General features: G+C 36.5%; 1 protein-coding gene across 2 annotated transcripts in view; it reads left to right on the top strand.

The window, feature by feature from the left end:
- F13A1 (coagulation factor XIII A chain) overlaps positions 1-22,855 on the top strand; it is a 169,274-nt gene that overhangs the window by 76,623 nt on the left and 69,796 nt on the right. For both annotated transcript variants that reach the window (XM_059399386.1, XM_059399385.1), the window contains exons 6-7: positions 865-972; positions 20,036-20,210. In XM_059399386.1, coding sequence (XP_059255369.1) covers positions 865-972; positions 20,036-20,210 — 283 coding nt within the window. The remainder of the gene's footprint in view (positions 1-864; positions 973-20,035; positions 20,211-22,855) is intronic.

The following is a 22,855-nucleotide window of genomic DNA, read 5'->3' as shown; positions in this document are numbered from 1 at the left end:
TCCTATCAAAGTACCATCCATCTTTTTCAAAGAAATGGAACAAATAATTCTAAAATTTATATGGAACCAGAAAAGACCTCGAATAGCCAAAGGGATATTGAAAAAGAAAGCCAACTTTGGTGGCATCAAAATTCCGGACTTCAAGCTCTATTACAAAGCTGTCATCATCAAGACAGCATGGTACTGGCACAAAAACAGACACATAGATCAAGTTCACCTTGTTTTAAAAGGTAGAGTCTTTTAAGACTTTAAGATAAAGAGACCATGGAGTCTCCCTTATTTTAAAAGAGGAAAAAACTTGGACAATCATTCATGACACAAGGTATCCTACTATTATCAATGCAAGGTATACAGGTCTGAAATACCTCCTTATGACACACCTGAGAGCCATTTATTTTTGAGATGTGCAAGGATTTGTGTTATTTTTGAGGTCTCAAAACTTTGGCCTGACTTTGGTACATCCTTTGGTACATTCCTTTGCCTTTGGCACCAGAGCCCACATGTTGAAGAAATCTTCTAAATTAATTTACACAGTTTTCTGAAAAACTTCAAGTCAGTTCATGATCCTTGAGTATACCAGCTCTCCAGTAGTTCTATTTATGTTTCTAGCTTGCTTTTAAGTTTTTATCCATTTTACTGAAAAACAAAGGAAGATGTTTTCTTCCTCCTACTTTAATATTTCATACTAAAGATTATGGGTGATTACTTTTTAGGAAATGTGCTTCTCTAAACATTAAGGCTGTGCTTTCCTTTTTTTTTCTTTTTTTTTGCAGAGAATGTTGGGCTTGCAGAGTGGACATTAAGTAGTTTCTCTTTTTTCTTTCTTTATATTTTTCATTTTATTTTTTAATTTTTCCCAAATAGTTTGAAGATGGCATCCTTGATGCTTGCCTGTATGTGATGGACAAAGCAGAGATGGATCTTTCTGGTAGAGGGAATCCCATCAAAGTCAGCCGTGTTGGGTCTGCAATGGTAAGCAATTACTGATTACTATGTTGATTACACATCATTTGCCTCAGTATAGATGCCAGTTCATTAAGAGTTGTTGAAATGATGACTTATACTTAAACTTTTATTTGAATTCCCTGGACTTGTCAAATGCTATGAAACAAAATCTTATCTCAGTACTATATGTTTCTTTGGCTTCAGACAAATGGTGATAGATGACATGATACCACAGACCACTTATTCTTAGACTCTCTTGCCTTGGGACTGAGGAGTGACCACGACAAAATGTCACAACTATAATCTATTGATCAAACAAAGAAACATCAAGGAGCACACACACACACAAAAAAAAAAAAAGAGAAAGAGAGAGAGAGAAAATTGCAATATATAGCTTTTCTCCATTTTCACACCCACTGTAAGAATAAAGAAGTAAATGAGTCTAAATCCTAGCTTCTATTATAATAATACCTCACCATAGGGCTTTCATAGTTTATGAAAGTTAGTTTAGCTTATAGTTTGTAGTTAATTCTTCACATTAATTGCGTGAGATAAGTAGGGAAGACATTATGCATACCATCATTCTCATTCTAATATGTTTGCATGAACAATATTGATTTTATTTAACTTCACCCTTTCCATACCCTCATCTGTTTTGTTTCTTAAATTCCACATATGAATTAAATCATATGGTATTTGTATTTCTCTGACTGACTCATTTCCCTTAGCATAAGACACTCTAGCTCCATCTACATCACTGCAAATGGCAAGATTTCATTCTTTTAGATGGCTGAGTAATATTTCATTATATATACCACATCTTCTTTATCCACTCATCAGTCAATGGACATTCGGGCTCTTTCCATAATTTGATTGTTATTGATAATGTTGCTATAAACATCTGGGTACATGTGTCCCTTTGAATCAATATTTTTGTATCCTTTGCATAAATACCTAATAGTACAATTGCTAGATCATCAAGTAGCTTTATTTTTAACCTTTTGGGGAAACTTCATATTGTTTTTTGCAGTGGCTGTACTAATTTGCATTTCCACCAACAGTTTGAGAGTTGCTTTTCTAAAAAAACAAATTTTCTCTCTGTTTCTTTCTCTTTCTCCAATCTTCACCAACATCTATTGTTTCCTGTATTGTTGATTTTAGCCATTATGACACGTGTGAGGTGATATCTCATTGTAGTTTTGATTTGTATTTCCCTGATGATGAGCATCTTTTCCTGTGTCTGTTACCCATATGAATATCTTCTTTGGAAAAATGTCTGTTCATGTCTTCTGCCCATTTTTTAACTAGATTATTTCAGGGAGTACTGAGTTTGATAAGTTCTTTATGATTTTGGATACTAGCCCTTTATCAGATATGTCATTTGCAAATATCTTCTCCTATTCTGAATGTTTTCTTTACATTTTGTTGATTGTTTAATCCTGGGTTATCTTGGACAGTAGTTGTTTCCACCCCCATTATTGTTTACATACACAAAATACATGTTTGATAGTTTTCAAAGCCTTTTCATATGCATTTTCTCCTTTAATCCTTAGAAGAGCTCTGTAAATCTTTCAAAATCTATTCAGTTATAATGATTTTAGGAAGTGAAATATTGAGCGTCTGAAAATTCTGGTCATTTAGGCAGCTCCTCTCCTGTTCACAAATTTTAGATATCTATCCTGAAATTGTTGAGTGAAGTTAAACAAAAACTGAAAGAAAAACAAAACAAAGATCCCCCTCAAATTTCTCAAAAATTTGCCTTAAAATATGAGATGTGTTAAGAAAGCCCAGAAAGAAAATGCTCTGAAGTTGCTTGAGTCCAGTCAAAACATCGATGCCAAGGCAGAGGAGCCTGTGCCTGGTTTCTCAGGGGGCTGGCCTCGTCGGCAGGAAGAACAGAGGCTGCTGCTGGGTATTTTAGGAATTCTTCTTATATATCTGCCCAGCCTGATCACAAAGGCTGGAAATTCCTTTCACAGGATACCAGTGCTAGAACAGCCAGACATGGTGACATGCAAATTCTCTGGGATGGGTACGGCACTGACTTCAGTTCAGTTTCCTGGGATCAACTTCTGCCACAAAGGATTTGGAATGAGCAACCTGAAGAGGCCCCAGTAGCAGCAAGAGGCAGGAGCAGATGATTGAGGCCCCAAAGACAAGTTTGCCTACTGTGTCATGACAAAGTCTAGCACTGAAGATCGCAGGGATTTGCAGGGATTTGGTGGGTGTGTAATGCTAAATGAGTACAGACAATAATTCAGGTGTGAAAAATTTCTAATGATAATAATAGTAATATAAATCTGAATGTTGAGGGCATAATCCCCAGATAAAAATCTTTATTGTCCAGTGTCGATGACCTTGGATAGTTCCTTGTTGTTGGGGCTGGTCTGGGCACAAGAGGATTCTAGCTGCATACCTGGCTTCTACCCTAGAGATGACAGTAGCACCTTCCACCACCTGTTGTGACAACCAGGAATGGCTTCAGATATTTCCAAATGTTCCCTGGGGGTCAAAACTATCCCCATTGAGGACCACAGCACTAAACCTTCCTGTGATTCAGTTTCCCAGTCTATGCAATGGACATAACCTTCTCCTCTCACCCTCCTTAACTCATTCAAAACCTGCTGCTTTTCAGGGAACCTAGTTGGTTCAGTTGTTTAAGTGTCTGTCTTCACCTCTGATCATGAATCTGGCATCCTGGGATTGAGCTCCACACTGGGGTCCCTGCTTGGCGGGGAGTCTGCTTCTTCCTCTCCCTCTGCACCTCCCCCCACTCACCGACCTGCTCATGCTTTCTCTCGCTCACTCTTTTTATCAAATAAATAAATAAAATATATTTTAAAAAATCAACACCTGCTTGTTTTCGTTTCTCTACTGAAACAAAAGTGGAGGTAGCATCATATGGGAAGAGCTCTGGCCCATGTCAGATCAGAACCCTCAGCTCTGACTCTACCACAAACTTACTATGTGACTCAGGACAAATCACTCAACCTCTCCAGGCCTCACTTCATTCTTAAAACAAAATTTTGTCTCTCTGCTCAAACCACGTTTGCTATTCCCAGTGGTAGCACATATATCCTTTTATTCTTCAAACCAATGTTCTCCTTTCTTCTGTTTTTTTCCTTTATAAATTCAGTATCTTATTTTTGTCCTCATTTTGAGTTGCTGTTATTTCACTTTGATGTGAAAACTAGAAAAGTTTATGACAATCTGGACAGCCTTGGGCTACTGGATTTTTGCAAGAGAAAGAAAGTCTAAAAGTCCTATAATCTCATTGTTGGTGCATTGGGTCTGAGATATTATAACCTTACATAAGCTGACTTTTATTTAGGCCCTTCTAAATACTGAGTGGTACATTTTACCAAAGCCACACTGCAAACTGACTGAAGAGAGAAAAATTTTAAATAGAGGAAGTTAGAAAAAAGAAGAAACTTGCCCAAAGTTATACTTTCTCCTTTAAATTACATTGTGTGATTATTGTTTTCTTTCTACCTCAAATCTGATGTGACAGGCCCCACCAGAACAATTGCCAGGAAATGTGCCAGGAAAATTGTAGAAGGATGCTTTGTGCCTTCTGAAAATTCATTTTGCTCACAGGGCATTAATAAAGCATCCCATTGCTGGCCTTGAATCACTGTGAAGAAACCAGGCATGGACTCTGAGCCTCTTTCAGACTATCCGAACAGTATGTTATGCCATCTGAGACAAAAACAACACAGTTCTGGGAAAGGGGAAAGGCAATGACAGTATAGCCTGGCAGCTGGGTGGTTAGGTTACCTGTCCCACGACTGACTGGATCTGGCAGAAACTGTGGGCAGAGAAGCTCTCCAGGGAGATAAACTGCTGGTTGAGTGGCCACTGTTGTGGATACCACTTGTTTATTTTCTGTGAAATCCCTAATATTTCACCTCCATACAGGTTCCCTCTTTTGCGTTGAGAGTTTATCAACAGAAAATCTGTGTTGAAATGCACACAGTACCAGTACATGAAATCTGCAAGACTCTCCAGGAGTCTGATAGGGGAAGAAGCCCTTGGAAATGATGTCCCTTAAGGTCACATAACAAATAAATGGCTGAACTGGAACTAAATAGTGTTCTTGCTGTCAGATCATATTACCTTAGAAGGCCACTACCAACACGTTAGTACTATAATACAATTACAACATCAAGTTAAGTAGCTGTCTCCTAGGGAAAACAACAACAACAACAACCAACATCAAGCAAATGGCATCCAGAACATCCAGAATAAATGAATAAATGAAAAAATGGAATAAATGAAAAAAGGTGTAAACCAGAAAATTCTAAATAGCTAGAGGCATTGGGTCCCTCAGGAGAGAGTTCCAAAGAGGATAAGCACCAAATATTGTTTGATGGTGGTATTGGTTGTTGACGATGGTGTCAATGATGGTGGTGGTGATGATTATGGTCATGGAATGACCATGTTGGTGATGGTGGTAGTGATTGTTATGATGGTGCAGATAGTAGTAAAACACTCAATGTTAACTCATTCATTCAACAAGTACTTGTTGAGAACCTTTGAGAACCTACCAGTCTAGATACTCGGGTACAGTGTAGATAAAACATAATGTCCGCCTTCAAAGACCTAACAGTTTAATAGAAAAGACAGGCTGATGAGTAGAATGTGTCAACACAACATGGTATATTCTCTGATGAAATAAGCATAGGGTTGTATGGGAAACCAAATCTCTCATGCTTTGCATGGAGTTTTCCCAGGACTAAACACTGGCCTAGCAAGTGTTGGGATATTGGACAAAGAGCTAGAAGAATGGCTGACAAGAGCCCACAGCAATAATAAACTATGCTATTATTCATGGAAACCCTTCTCTGAGGTGGAAATTATACTCGAAGAGCCAGTTGCCAAAAGCACTACAGGAAAATGTAGTTGGGGGTAATTTGTTCCTCTAGGGGCATAATTCAATAACAATATTAATAACAATATTAATAATGTGACAATATTGGGAAATTTTGGAAAGAGACAGAGGAGAGAAATGTCAACATAGTTTCATATTTTAAAATTCTAGTCTTTATACTGTTGCCAGCCTGGACTTTCCTGCTTCCCTTGAGATATCCACATTTATTTTTAACCCTGGTCTTTTGCTAATATCGAACCACAGTGCCATCATTAATCCCCATTAATACCCTGTTCTGACTATGCCTTTTGGGAACTAACTCAAGTTTGAACTTTTTTTAACCAATTGATGTTTGGTGTACTCTTTAGTGTTGTAAAAGAATCTTGAACTCCAGCTAGTAAATCAAATTGACCACAACTGGAGGTGGGTCCTGGAGTTTTGTAGGGCCCAATACAAGACGCATGGCTGTAGAACTTGCAGACAAGGCAGACTCCAGAGCTTCTGGTCCTTTGGCATACATGATCTCGTGGATAAGCTGAAAATAGAGCTATTGTTTACCTTACCCATTTTGCTTTCACTTCTCTTTGTTCTAGTATTTAGAAAGTTTTTTTTTCTTTGCATGCATTAAAAAAAAAAAAGTACTGACATCACTTCTTTTATAGCTTGCCAAGCAGTTCCACAAGAGGCTTACTACAAAACCATGCTTTTATTTTCCTCCAATTGTTGACTTTGGCATCCTACTGTAGGTTTCACATCAAGCAAACCTCTCCAAGCAACAAACTAGTATGACTACTCAAATTACATTTAAAAATTCACCTGGGTTAGAAATTCCATCCTTCGTTGTCCCAAATAAATTGTGAAGTCAGAGATACAAACATGAAATCTATTCCCTAATTATACAGGGCAACAATAGCATAGTTCCCTAAGAGTTTTATTTTTAAAATAAAATAAAAATTTAAAAGGCACCATCTAGCTGAGCCTTTGGTTTATAAGCAGCTAAAACTGCCTGTATTGGGGCGAATTGAGGACCTAGGTGCTCAATGACCATTGTCTTCTGTCATGCCACCACTGTGGAGTTTTTCACATTTCCCCATATGCATCTTATTTTTGGAAACTTTTCATCTACTGAAAAACCATGAATATGTAATAATAATTTGTTTCCCCATTCTTGTGTCAAAAATTTACATTATTGCCAATCAGAACTTTGAATGGTGGCCATAGTGCTGGTATCAGTGCAGATAATCAGTAAGAGTACACTGAATGTGATTGGTGCCACCTTTGTAAAGGTGAAGATACTACTTCCTTGTGGTGTTTTGGAAAAGTGGCAATGGCACACACCCATCTGCATTACTAACTTTACAGATGCCCTTGAGTTAAAATTTCCGGGCTGGTGACCATTGCCAGAGCTAGGCTTCATGATGGATTTGATTTGGCTTTTGTATTTTCTTTTTTTCTCTATGATTCAGGCCCAGGAATGTCAGGCATGACATTCTTCATTTTGGTATAGCAGAAAAAGAGACCTCTCCCACTCTTTATCGCTTTTCCAATGATGACACACCTCAATCCGTGATGGCAGTTTTGGAGAACCTACAGATTAGAATTAATGAAAAATATTATTATAGTCCAACAGCATAAAAGACTAACATCCTAGTTCTAAATTAAACCCTTAAATTTGGAATCAAATTTTCCCTCAGCATGGGAGGCACTCCTAGAAGTTCAGGAAGGACCAAGCAATCCAATCATGATTTTAAACTAAACATGCTACCATACTGTCACCTTATTAGGTGACTAGGGATTTTCATTTTTGCTTTTTGAAGAATTGTTTACAGTTAACAAATACATTGGAAGCCAGTGGGAGAATAGAATCTACCCAGCAGAGTCATTTTCATGGCCACTTTTGAGAAATTGTATTCATTCCATAAACAAACTGCATGCAAATGAAGACGTTGGCTATCAGGAAGTTAAACGACTTGCCCAAGGTCACTGGAGGAACTGGAAATGGATATTAGGTTGTCTGACTTCAACCTTCCATACACAGTGTTATATTTCCTTGGATTTATCCTCTCTGCCTGTCCTCTTTCTCTATCGCATGAGCTCCTTAGATACAAATATAATGCCTTTTAAAAGCTCTGTCTGATTCGGTCCTTCTCTTTTAGATCTGGGGGTGGTGGGAAGAGGACAATGAACTGACATCATTTTTTTCTCTAATGGTAAAAGTCAGCAATGTAATGAAGTTTCCATTTGTGGGCAAACAGCTTGATTTCTCAATTATTAAGGTTGCATTTCTTATGCCTGTTGTCACCATATTTTTGGAGGAAAACAGACGTTTATTACCAACCATCTCTCCAATGTGATAATCGTAGTCAATCTAAATGTCTGCTCTCCCTGAATTGCTTTCCCAGAATGAGGTTTCAAGGCTGCATCTATTTCATAATCACATAGGCTATTTCTGAAACACGGGGATGATTTTCAGCACTCCCCACCCCCACCCCAAGCTGTGCAGTTGGGGCTGCTCTGCTCTTCTAGGAGAGCCACCCCAGGGTGGACGGATCCAATGCAGCAAAGACTTTAAGGTATGCCACACAGTGTTATGCACTTTCGGATTCCTTTGTGCCCTTTCCTTCCTCTCCCTCCTCCCTGACAGCCTTCTCCTTTCCTCTTCCTACCCTGCTTTTTTGTATTTCTCATCTATCTATTTCTTTCATTCAGGTATTTTTGGAGGCTTCTCTATACCAACCCTAGACCATGCAACAGTGGTATAACAATGACAAAAGCAGACAGTCGAAGAGCTTAAAATCCCAGGCTCTCTCTCTCGGTCCACATTTGGTTCTTTCTTTCATGATTATCAATTAGTAAAATATGTTTTGGCCGAGTAAGGATCCTCAGTTACTAAGGGAACAAGGTTAATAATCTCTAGTTGTAATGGTTTCCATGAAAAATGAATCTAATTACCCACCCCTGTCAGAGCTTGTGTGGAGTATATATACAAATTCCATTTGCATAACAGTGGTTATATGCTTCACAATATAGGTTAGGGTTGATTCATGAGTTGTTTCTTTCTTGAAATAAAATTTACATATAGTGAAATGCATATTAAATGCAAATTTCAGTGGGTTTTGATTGAGGGAATCACTATCACCAAAATAGAGACATGATCTTCAGCCCAGAAATTTCCCTTGTGCTTTCTTCTAGCCAATCCACACTCGCATAGGCAATCACTGTTCTGATTTCTTGCAACAGTGCCTGTTCTTTAATTTTGTATAATGGGGTTCATACAGCACCCTTTGGAGCTGGCTTGTTTTTTCAACCAGTTGTTGCATGTGTCTTTAATGTGTTCCTTTTTATTGCTAAGTGGCATTTCATTGTATTTTCTATCATAATTTGTCTATCCATTCACCTGTTGAAGGCCATTGAGATATTTCCAACTTGGAGCTATTATGGGTAAAGTTGCTATGAATGTTCTTGTACAAGTTTTATACATATGTTTTCATATCTCTGGGGCAAGTAACAAAGGTGTCATGTCACGGTTATGGGGTCTATATATGTTTAACTCTGTAAGGATCTGCCAGTTGTCTAAAGTAATTGAACCACCTACATTCCTGGCAGAAATACATGAAAGTTCCAGTTTTTCTACAGTTTCACCTTTTGGTGTTTCAGCTTCCTTAATTTTAACCATTCTAACAGAAGTATAGTGGTATCTCTTTGGGGTTTTAATTTGTATTTTTCTGGTGACTGATGATGATAAATGCACCTTCCCATGCATTTATTGGCCATTCAAAAAACCTTTTAGTGTGGTATCTTTTCAAGTCTTTGTCCAATATCTTACTAGATTGTTTGTCTTTTTATTGAGTTGTAGTGGCTGTCTATATATTATATATTCTGAATACATACCTTTTGTCATATGAGTATAGAGGGTATTTTCTCCAGAGTACAGTTTGCCATTAAATTTTCTTAATAGTGCATTTTAAGGAACAAAAGTTTTAAAATTTTATGAAATTCAGTTTTTAAACTTTTTAAAAAGAATCCTCCTGAGGAAGTGATATTATTTCCACATGGTCATGAAGAAATTCTGTATTTGGGGGGGTGGAGCTTTATAATTTCAGCTTTTACATTTAGGTCTATGATCCATCTTGAGTTATCATTCTGTGTGGTGTGAGGTAGGGGTCAAGGTTTAAATTTTTTTCCCTGGTTTATCCATTTATTTCAGTACCATTTGTTGAAAAGCCTGTTGGGAAAAATTTCATTTGTCACAAAGACTTTCATTTGTTGAAAAGACTATCTTTTCCCCCATTGAATTGCTTTGATAACAGTTGGAAATCAAATAACTATATTTGATCTATTTCTAGACACTGTTCGACCATTGATCTATGTTTGTCTTTATATACCATACTATCTTGATTACTGTACTGTTACAGTAAATCTTCAAAATCAGGCTGTCCTCCAAATTTTTTTCTTCATTTTCAATGCTGTTTTGGTTATTCTAGATCCTTTTCATTTCTGTATAATTTTAGAAACAATTTCTCAATTTCAGCAAAATATCTGTTACATTTTGATTCACCCATTTGCCCTGATCTAAGAAATATTAAAAAGTGACCTACAACCACCTTCCACTGATACCATATCTATTCATTCTGCAGAACTTATTGAGTGTTCACTCTGGGCTGGTACTGAGGATACAGAGTCAAACGGTGTTGTATCTTCCATCCTCACAATGAGAGCAAAGACAATCAACCAATGACACAAGGCAATATGATAAATAGGAGAGCATTACAAAGCAAAGAATACTGTACAAACAGGGAGAGAGGACATCAAAATCAAAGTGATAGCTAAAGATTTGCAGAATGAAACCAGCTGAGTTGCAAAGAATGAGTAGGCATGCACCATATAAAGAAAGGGTTTGAGTATGGAAGGATATTCCAGAAAGAGAAGATGACATTGCTAAAAGCACCAAGGCAGAAAAGAGTTTGTTAAGTCCACCACTATAAAAGTCAAGGAGATAATAGATGGCTTTCTTATTCTTTGGATCAAAATCCTAGCTGTTAGAGGTGTTATGAAAGCCCCCAAAAGGATCAAAGATGAGATCCAGACAAGGGAGGAAATAGAGTTCTTGCATGCCTTTGTTCATCTCCCTCATGCTCACCACATCACTTGACAAATGACACGGAAGACACAAGAAACAGATCTCTACATTCCAAATGAATGAATTTTCAGATTTTACTTTTGGCATGATTTCTTTTTTAAGCAAATATCACTTGAACCCAAATACAAAAGAAATAAGGAAAGAAAGAAAGAAAGAAAGAAAGAAAGAAAGAAAGAAAGAAAGAAAGAAAGAAGAAAGAAAGAAACTCTTGTCATCGAAAAGAGATGGTGCCTGAAGCTACCACCAATCATCTCCTCCTCCACCACCCAACACAATGACCACTGAGCTGCTTTTGCAAATCCCTAAAGTGTCATGGGCACAATTTGACATCTACTACACCATTTCACCTACAGCTAAGATTGATCACCACCAGATTGTAGCTGGGGGCTTGTGGTTCACAAAACCTGGAAAGAATTTCACTCAAGAAATAATTATTTTCCTTCCCAAATTTAACTCTTCGTCTTGAAACTAGTTCATGTTTCCCAAAATTTATATCCAGTGGTCTTCGAGAAATTGTTATAAACAAGATTAGGCATAAAACTGCATTCTACAAGAGTCACAGAAATCCTAGCCTTTATGAAAACATAACTTTTAACAATGAAACAACAGAATATAACAAAGAAAAGTTATTTCATCAAGCCATGTACAATGTGCACACAGTATAAGAAAAATACCTTTACATAAAATACCATGTACAATACCTTTGGTACCTAAAAAATACCAAGCAAAGGGTAGTCCTCCTGCAGTCATCCCATCCCATTCGGGCTTCTCACCCTGAAAGCACGAATTCCTGACTGGATTTCCCACAGTCTCCAGTCACTGATGGCTCAGTTCCTAAATCATTAGCCTCAAGGAACATTGCCTCTGCCTTTCCCCATATTGAACAAATCCAGTGTAATCACTCCCCATGGGTCTAAGCCTGGAATTCAGAAATACCCCACACCACTGAGCACAGAATGAATTTTAACTATTCTTTCCCCTAAGGTACATACATGAGAAATTTCTAAACATTTAAAAAACTAAAAAAATATATATATGTATACACACATATAAATATATAAATATAATATATAGATATAAATATATAGATATATGTATATATCTATATAGATATATAAATATAATATATAAATACAGATATAAATAGATGTATACATATCTATATGTACATGTATGTACATGTATGTATCTATATACATAGATCTAAATAGATATATACATATACATGGATATATATGTGTATATATCCACATATATGTATATATTCATATATATACATATATATTTATATATATATTTATATTATATAAATATACATATATAAATATAATATATATTATAAATATAATATAAATACATATATATTTAGTTATACATAAGTATCTATATATATTTTTCTTCATATGTGCATATGTAAATATACAGATATGTACATATTTATTCCTACTTCAGGAATTGGACACAGTAGATTATAATGTTATAATGCTTGGAATGCCTGGATGGCTCAGTTGGTTAAGCATCTGCCTTGGGCTCAGGTCATGAACCTGGGATTCTGGGATCAAGTCCCGCAACACATCAGGCTCCCTGCTCATCAGGGGAATCTGCTTCTCCCTCTCCCTCTGCCCCTCCCCTTGCTCATGCTCTCTCTCTCTCCTACTTTCTCAAATAAATAAATAAAATATTTTTGAAAGAAATAGAACTTTAAAAAGAACTTAGACAATTCAGAAAAAATTTAAAGATGAAAATCTTTAATAAATTTTTCCTCAAAAAAATCAACCCAAATTGTGAATGGATAAGGAAAATGTGGTCCATATACACTATGGAGTATTATGCCTCCATCAGAAAGGATGGATACCCAACTTTTGTAGCAACATGGACCGGACTGGAAGAGATTATGCTGAGTGAAATAAGTCAAGCAGAGAGAGTCAATTATCATATGATTTCACTTATTTGTGGAGCATAACAAATAGCATGGAGGACTAGGGGAGTTAGAGAGGAGAAGGGAGTTGGGGGAAATTGGAAGGGGAGGTGAATCATGAGAGACTATGGACTCTGAAAAACAATCTGAGGGTTTTGAAGTGGCGGGGGGTGGGAGGTTGGGGTACCAAGTGGTGGGTATTAGAGAGGGCACGGATTGCATGGAGCACTGGGTGTGGTGCAAAAACAATGAATACTGTGTTATGCTGAAAAGAAATAAATTTAATTAAAAAAAATCAACCCAAATTGTACCACCAGGCAATAACCATTATTAATATTTGATGTATATCATTTCAAGTAGAAACATAGATATTTAAGAGGTAAATGTTGTTTTAAAATCATAATGATATTATACTATAGATGCTACTTTAAAAAGTGTTACATTTACTCTTTATAGCTTTTTAAAGATATAATTAATATACAATAAAACACACATATTGAAAGAACACATTTTGATAGTTTGATGCATCCATGAAATCATCACCAAAATGAAAATAATGAACATCTGTGTCGCTCCCCAGAAAGTTCCTTTGTAATTTCTCCTTTGACAAGTCTCTGCTTTGTCTGCCATCCCCAGGCAATCATTCCCCTGCTTTCCATCATTCACATTGATTTATATTTTCTAGAACTTTACATAAATGAAATCATGCAGTATGTACTCTTTTTAACTTTTTTCAGTCTTCTTTATCTCATTTTGAGATTCGTTCATACTAATGTTTGTATTCCTTCTTCTTGCTGACTCGTGTTCCATCATATAGAAGAGCCACAATTTGTTTATCCACTTACTTGTTGGGTATTTGGGATGTTTCCAGTTTTTTCCTCTTACAAATAAAGCTAGGGCTATTCATACAAAAGCCTTTACATAGACATAAGCCTTTTTTTTTTTTTTCTTAAATACCTAGGAGTGGGATTGCTAGGTCATATGATAGGTATATGTTTAGTTTTGTAAAGATTTTGGTAGAACTTTTAACTGCCAAAATGGTTGTACCATTTTACATCACCACCAGAAGTGTATGAGAGTCCCGTGTATTCACATCTTCCCCAACACTTGATATGATCAGTCTTTTTAATTTTTGACTTTCTAATAGGTGTATAATATTATCTCATTGTGGTTTTAGTTTGCATTTCCTTCTGGCTAATTATGTTGAGCATGTTTAGTTGCATTTGTTTGCCATCCATGTATCTTCTTTGATGTGGTACTTGTTCAAATATTTTGCCCATGGTTTAAATTTTCTCATTTTCTTATTACTGAGTTTCTAGTGTTCTTTACAAATTCTGAATACGAGTCCTTTATCATGTGTGATTTGTAAATATTTTCCCTCACTCTGGACTTACCTTTGCACTCTCTTAATGATGTCTTTTAAAGAGCAAAAGTCCATAATCTGATGAATTCCAATTTGTAAATATATTCCTTATGAATCATTTTCTTTTCTTTTATTTTTTTCTCTTCTTTTCTTTTCTTTTCTTTTTGGTATTATAGCTAAGAGATCTTTGCCTAACCAAAGGCTATAAAAATTATTTTTTTCCTGTTTTCTTCTGAAGTTTTATAGTTTTAGGTTTTATATTTAGGTACATGATCCATTCTGAGATATTTTTATATGGCATAAAGTATGAATCAATGTTCATTTCTGCATATGAGTATCCAATTGTCCCAGCACCATTTGTTGTAAAGATTATCCTTTGATCATGAAATTATCTTTATGATTTTGTCAAAAATTAGTTAACTGTATTTCTAAAGTCTATTTCTCTGTTCTCTATTGTGTTTTATTGGTTTGTTTGCTTACCTTTATGCCAAATAGTGTCATGCTATTTAATTCAAAAGCATTATGTCTATTGTACTCAAATTCTATTTAATTATAAGTTTTATTTAATCTCATTAAATTTTGCTTTCACAGAAATAAAAATCTGAATTGCAACAAGACATCGTTAAATGTCAAATAAATGTTTCTTTACTACAAGAAATACTATTTCTTAACAGATCTAAGATCATTTATAAAAACCATTAAACCATTAAAAGAATAGATTAATTATTTATTTTTAGATTATGTTTTAATTTTAGATGATGCCAATTAACTAAGAAAGCCCAACACATTAAAACATCAGCATTTTCATTCTCCCTCTTATCTCCCTCATCTCTAATTTTTTTAAGATTGTTATTATCATATTACCAAGTTTTAAAATTCATATTCATTGTGATACTACAATTCCCAAAGGTCTTTAAACTTATATGGGGTTTTTCTCATCACTGGCTCTTTTGCCACAGCATCTTTGTTCATGGGTTCTTTGTTTGGTTCATCCCTTAATTATCTTGATATCACTTTTCAAGTAGTTTGGTTTTAATGGGTACTAAATTCCCTGATATTCTTCATGTTTGAAAATGAGTGCTGGCTGCCTTTATACTTACAGAACCTCTTAGCTGTGCATAAGATTCTTGGGTCAACCTTTCTTTTTCTCAAGACTGCGCAAATATTGATTGACTGTGTTTTGCCGTTGAATGGTGCCATGGAGCTGTCTAAAGGCAGCGTTATTTCCTCCTTTGTTGCTAATTTGCGTTTTCTGCCTGTATGACTGAACAATTATTTCTTTATTCTTAAGTTCAAATAACTTAATTAATTAAAGTTCCTAAGCAACAAGAATTCTGCATCAAATTACATTGGAGCACAGATTGTTCCTTCAAGGTATAGATTCAATTTTTCCTCAAGTAAAATTTTCTTATATTATATCAGAAATATATCTTCTGCCTCATTTGTTAGGTTCTCAATTTTTTAAGATTTTATTTATTTGTTTATTTATAGAGAGAGAGCTTGAGCAGGGGGAGGGGTAGAAGGAGAGGGAGAGAGAAAATCTAAAGCAGACTCTGCGCTGAGCTCAGAGCCCAACTCAGAGCCTGATTCCACCGCCCTGAGATCATGACCTGAGCTAAAATCAAGAGTCAGATGTTTAACCAACTGAACCATCAGATACTGCATTGATGGGTTCTCTATTTTGAACCTACTAATTATCCATATGTTGTATCATCCTTTTTTCCATTACTATTATCTCATTTCCAAATAACGTCTTCTCTTTATATTTTCCATAGTATTTCTTTTACCTCAAGCTTTTCTTCTGTCATTAATTTTTATTGTTATTTAAATTCAATTAGCCAACACCTAGTACACATCATTAATTTTATTTTCTACCAGTATCTACTCTGTATAGTTTGTACTTTATTTTTGGTTTCATAATCATGTGATTTGGTCCTCAATTTGGTCCTTTAAGTCTGTGATCTCCCAAGAGATTGTGAGAAAATTCTTTCCATTTCTTAATTTTATTTTCTCCTAAGTATTGTTTTTTTTTCATATTCTGTCTCCCTCTCTTCCCCACCTCTTTCCTTCTCTATCTCTCTGTCCCTCCCTCCTCACTGCTTCTTTTCTTTTTATTCACGTTCATATTTGCATAATTCTTCTCTAAGTGTCCTGTTTGCTCTAATACAGTGTAGTGAAATCTTGACACTTTCCCCTTAAGATTAGTTTTCTCCCTGAACTACAGCTTGAAGCCAATGTTTTTTGTTCCATCTACTCTTAAGTACCCTAAGAAAGGTTGGCGTGGGGAGAGAAGGGGAGCTGAAGAGATGGGAATGTCTTTTAGAATATTCAGCTCTGCTCTTTCTTTTAAGGTTCTGCTAAATTTCTCAGCTGATAATCTACCTCACCTAACTAGATATGTATCTCATTTTTTATGGGGGGATGGGTAACTCTCATGCTTTAGGTCACTTTCCCATTCTAGTCCCAGAAAGTCTACTTCTTTAGAGGCGCAGACCCACTCTCACCCATTTCTCCACAGCAGTTGTTTCCACTGTTCTGGTCAGAACAAGAAAAAAAATTGGCTTTTTAATTCCACTAGTTTCTTTCCAGATTCTGAAATACAAATGAGAATTCTTACGATTTTGTGGACTTGACAGTGGGCTTCTGAGAACTGGAGATGAGGATCAGTAGCTGAGCCGTGCTGCCTCTCTATTCCAATCTATAATCCTCATTTTTTTCTTAGAACCAGATTTTGGAAATTTACTGAATTATGTTATGCCAATGAGGTTGCGGATAATGACTGTTGGGGGGCCTGGTTTTTTAGTTTTCCCATATTGTAGGTATTATGGGAAGACAATCTAGTGCAACTTTAATGTAGCTAACACTCCCTGTCTGAAGTCCTGCATTCATACCATCTCCTAGACACTCACTGGTGAGTGAAACAACTCCAGGACTTTCATTCTGACACTGGTCAAACTCCAAGTTCATGACAGGGTATTAAAACAGTCCATTGTGGCATGAAAAAGAACCAGGATGCCCTTGAGCTATTCCCCAAACATATCTTGTCTAAGGGAGGGAGGTATTACTTTAACCCTTTATATGTGTCACAAAGACTTACCTTCTTTCAGTGTCTGGGCCCCTCAGAAATCAATATTCTAATTAGAAAACAGTAGCTAATCCAACCAAATGCTAATAAATGAGACCTGTGATTTATCTAGCAACAAGGAAACAACTCAGCATTAACAATTTAAAGGTCTGTAGATAAGAGAGCTTTTTTTTTTCTTTCTCTTCCCCTTAGCAGATTGGGTTCAGCCAGATGCTATAAATAGTCTTCTAGTTAATGGCTATCTGTTTGAAAGTCAGTCATTAGAATCATAATTTAGGAACTTTTACCTCTGAGATTCATAGGATCTATTTTATTTCTCAGTGATAAAGATATGAGTTAAACTTGAATCTACCTATCCACAAAGACCAAACTACATCATAGCCTACCAGGGCACTCTTCACACTTCATTATGATAGATACAGATTTTTAAATAATCAATTCAGCTGCAAGGAGATGTGTTGATCAGTAATAGAGCCAAAATGTTTGACTAAATCCTGTTGCATTCCAGTCATTTTCATATAGTTATAGGATAAAGTCAAACTTTACATCAAAGGTGTGAGTTTACAATTAGCTGAACAAGGTCCTTCAGAAATCTCAAAGAATTACTTTTTCTACTTTAAACAAATCAACTGAGTAGTTACCTTTACTTTAACTTGAAGGGACAGAATCAAGGGGGAGGAATAGTACGTCTAAATCAAATTGAATGGTGATCTAGTGAACACTTTCCAGAAGCACCCTCTTTGGGAAATGCCACTCAGTGCTAGAGTAAATCTCACATTTCAGTAGAGGGTTTGTCATTCACAGTAGAAGCACATTTTAAGTGTCTCCTTTTGGCATTTTATATTTCACCCAATGTGGTCTATTTACATAACACCCATGTAGAACTCCTAGTAGGTCCCTGAACCTGCCATATTGTTTTATGATACCAAGCATTTATTCAAACTGTTTCCACTGTGTAGATGGCCCTCAACCACTCAAGACCTAACTTTCATGTAATTTCTCCTATTCAGCCCACTACCACCACAACCCTCCAACCTAATGAAACTGATTACCACCTCCTTTGTGTTTCTACCTTACCTGTACATCTTTCTGTCTTAACATTAGTAAACTTTACTTCTACTTGATTCGTTTCTTGTTCATCTCTCCCCAGGGAGAAGGTCTTATTCCTATTCAGATAAACAATAACTACATGCTTGTTGAATATACAAGTGGTTATTCAACCACTATTGAACACATTCTCTTTGCTCATACTTGCTAGAAGTAAAAAAGACATAGGTTTTTTTTTTTTTTTAAATCTCTACTTTCAATGAATTCATGACCCATTGGGGTAGAATAGACTCCTATACAACTAAACTCAGCAAGCCTAAGAAAGGGGTCTGTGCAAGTGCTGAGGCTGAGCTGTTAATTGGCAAGTCAGTGCACATAAAGTCCCCATGTTCTAATATATCTACTATGGTTTTCATAATCCAAGCACACCTGCTTCAATCATGTGTTTCACATTGCTTGCTAATGTTTTCTTGGCATAGTCTAAACCTGCTTCTCAAATTAACACTCACAGAAATCACCCCATGTTGTTCTTAAAATGCAGACTCTGATTTAGTAGGTCTGTGGCAGAGACTGGGATTCTGCATTCCAAACAAGCTCCCAGGGGATGCCACTGGTGCTGGTCCACAGACCACAATCTGAGGATCAAGGCTCTAAATGCTTGTCATGTCAACACATAAACGTTGTTGAAGAGGCGTCAGTTTTTGGAAAAACTCCCACTTCATGTTATCTAGATAGTCTTCTAAGTATAATTAAACATGAGGAAAGTTACACCGAGAGAGGTAAGATACAATAATGCACCCCCAAAAAATGATGCCTTGAAATGGTTACTTCTTAGCTTTTTTAATGTCTAAACACAAAAGGTCTTTGTTCCTGCACTTAAGGTCTGTTGCTACCAGAAGACCGTGCTCTAAATGTGTAGCAAGATTTCCCCAAATCTTCAAGATTGCCGTTTTTAAATCTCTCCCATACTTACACTATAATACCCAAGCCCTTCCTGTAAATGCAGATATCTTTTAACAAAACTACAAAACCTTAGTCCCCTTAAACAATCATAAAGAAAATACTTGGTAATTGTGACTTGCTTAAAATAAATGTTGTAAGTTATCCATGGAAATCTAGATTTTTATTAATTCTTAATGGTTCCTATGATATCTATTTACTTTGTCAGAGCCTGCAATTAATCCTCAAAGTCAAAACTCATTAGACCATGAGACCTTGGACTCCCCACTCTACCTATACATTTTTGTCATGTGTCAGTTTTGAATGTTCCTTCCGCAAAGGCAAGATCCCTACTTGAACTGTCCTCTTTTGCAGTTGTATTTTCTCTCTTCCTCATGACTCCAACCAGACCAAGTGTCCTGTGCCTATCTTTTCCTAAGCATATAGAGAAGACATTACAACTCTTCATAGCTGCTATTCAACACCACCTTAATTACAATAATATGTTATTTGAGAAGCTGTCTTGGTTATTTGGTTTTCTCTTGCACAGTTAGTTATTGCATCACTTTTCCCTGACAACACAACAGTGAACAGAACATTAGTAGGATTGTTTTTATCATACAGGACATTTGGAAGGCACTGGATGCCTTATCTTGCTTAATTTCAGAGTCTGGAGAGAATCCTTCTATATGTTTTTTCTTCCTTCTTACCATCATGGTCTCATTTAGGTTAACGCCAAAGATGATGAAGGTGTCCTTGTTGGATCCTGGGACAATGTCTATGCCTATGGTGTCCCCCCATCAGCCTGGACAGGAAGTGTTGACATTCTGTTGGAATACCAGAGTACAAAGAATCCAGTCCGGTATGGTCAGTGCTGGGTTTTTGCTGGTGTTTTTAATACATGTAAGTAAAAAATTGAGTAACATTTTTTTAATGTAAAGAGAATTTTACTTCAAGACATTTTATCTATAAACTGGCGAAGAGACCCAGCAACCCTGTTAGCTCTCTAGAATTTATAGATGGCTATTCTGGGATATAGTCAATGCATAATTAAATTGTACTGGGCCAAATATGCTCATAGTTTCTCTTTGACTGCAGAATCTTTGTAGAAAGAATGATGGACTATTTCCTACCTAATCCATCATTCGACATCCAGAGAAATGGGGGTCCTGGGTCCAAGAAATGATGTGAGGGAAAGGATATGCCATTTTCTTTTCAGTAACCCCTCATATTTTAAAAAAGATTAAATTAACAAAATTTAAAATAATAAATAATAATAGGTATACACTGATTATTAAAGTGTTATAAATATGTTATATGTTATAAATATGTTTAACAGCTTGTTATTTACCACATTGTTTTCCACTGAGAAATTTTGTAAATATATGCACTTAATTTTTACTGTAGCTGTGGGAGAGATTGTGACAGGTGGTTTCAACTCCATTTTTACATGGGAATCTCAATGCCCATGAGCAATTACATATCAGAACTTAATGAACAATCTTTACTCCCCACTTTCCCTTCTGGTTTTTAATCTACCCAACATCTAATCTATAGAGAAAAACATATGGGAACAGAATTAGTCTTTTCAGCATCATGCATCATTTTTTGAAATGCCATTTGCCCGTCTAGGACCAGACAATATTATTGTTAATCCAGTGAATATTTTTAAAAATACATTTATTTCAGTATGTCTTCATCATTGGTAATGATTTTCATTCACTTGCCATTTCTACAGCCTTGGAGAAAATATTAAGCTCAGGTTGAAGTGTCCTTTCTGCTTGCTCCTTAATAAAGAATGTTTTACCTAGTTAGCATTTTTCTTTTAATCAGAAAAGTCAAGGAAGGGCTGGAGGTTGGAAACCAGGATGAGGCCATTTTTTTTTTTTTAAATCATCATGAAGCCTCGCAGTTTTAGCTCAAAGTTGTGACAGTCCAAGATTAGTCAGTGATCCAAGTGGGAAGAAATTATGCCTCTTGTGCTTTTGTTTTTCTGTTATTAAACTGAATAAGATTATTTTCTTAGCCAGTTGAATGTACTCAAGAGATAAGGGAATATATTTCCTGAGAGCAATAAAGTCCAGTGTTACCAGTCTCCTAGGTGTTTGGCCTCTGAGGTTCCAGATAGAAGCTGAAATTCATGATGGGCTAATGATTAGAGGTAGCTACTGCCCCCTCTCTGTTCACAGTCCCAGACTATGTAGAGGGTGCTTGATGGGAGCAGTCACTCTTAGGAAAAGCTTCCAGAAAAACAGAAAAGACCCTCTGCCTTTCCTCCAGCTGTCTACAATTTGACTATCCCACCATAATTCCTTCAGGCTTAGAACCAGATAAAATACTGAACACCTTCCAAACACTTATGCCTTTTATATGAAAAGGTCATCAGATCTATGCCTGAAAACAGGCTTTGGTGGTAAGCTACGAAAAAACAGAAGAACATGTGGGGAAGTTAGAGTAAGAATGAACCCCAAGAGGGAAGTGGGAAGGAAGAAGGTACAGGTGCCCCAGTGTCAGGCTTCATCTTTCTTAAAATTATGAGGTCAGGCAAAGTCTGGAACAATTTTCATTCTGTGAATTAGTGGTAAGCCAGAAATAGAGCTAGAGTGCCAATCATCTTACTGGTAAAATTGTGGCTTGAATAGGGTCTGTGAATCAATATAAGAAGATGGAAGTAGGAAGCAGATGCCCATCATTTTTGTTTGGGGTATTAAGATAAAGTCAGATAATGAGGACACTTGAATGCTACCAGACTCAAGTTTGGACTTCCAAGGTTGTTCTGTTGAAGGAGGTGGATAGCCTTTAGTTAAAAATGCTAAACTATTCTGAAGAAAAAAAGGCAAGCCAAGTCATTAATCTTAAAATTGTCAGCTGAATTATTTTCAATGAGCCCTGATGTCTGGCATCCTGGGAGCCAGGGAGGGCATTTGGATTGAGTTTAATCAATAGGTACATATGGCAAGAGATGCATCCAGGTAATTTATTATCTAGCAATTAAAATGAATCTGTGGTGTCACCCTCCACCAAGTGTCACAAGAGCCAATTCCAGCCAGGAGAGCAAACCCCACTGAGGACCTCTATTATAACTTCCTATTAGCTGAGGGCTGCTTTTTTTTTTTTTCAGTTAAATTTTTTATTAGTTTCAGAGGTAGAATTTATTGATTCATCATTGCATATAACCCCCAGTGCTCATTCCATCACGTGTCCTCCTTAAAGCCCATCACCTAGTTACCCATCCCCCCACCCACCACCCCTCCAGCAACCCTCAGTTCATTTCCTAGAGTTCAAGGTCTCTTATGGTTCGTCTCCCTCTCTGATTTCATCTTATTTTATTTCTCCTTTCCTTCCCTATGTCCATCTGTTTTGTTCTTTTTTTTTTTTTTCTTAAATTCTACATAGGGGTGAAATCCTGTGGTATTTGTCTTTCTCTGGGGCACCTGTGTGGCTCAGTCAGTGAAGCCTCTGACTGTGACTCAGTTCTTGATCTCAGGGTCCTGGGATCACGCCCTGAATTGGGCTCCCCACTCAGCATGGAGTCTGCTTCTCCCCCT

Source organism: Mustela nigripes, chromosome 5 (genome assembly GCF_022355385.1).
Source record: "Mustela nigripes isolate SB6536 chromosome 5, MUSNIG.SB6536, whole genome shotgun sequence".
Taxonomy (NCBI): Eukaryota; Metazoa; Chordata; class Mammalia; order Carnivora; family Mustelidae; genus Mustela; species Mustela nigripes.
This window is presented reverse-complemented; position numbering and strand designations above follow the sequence as displayed.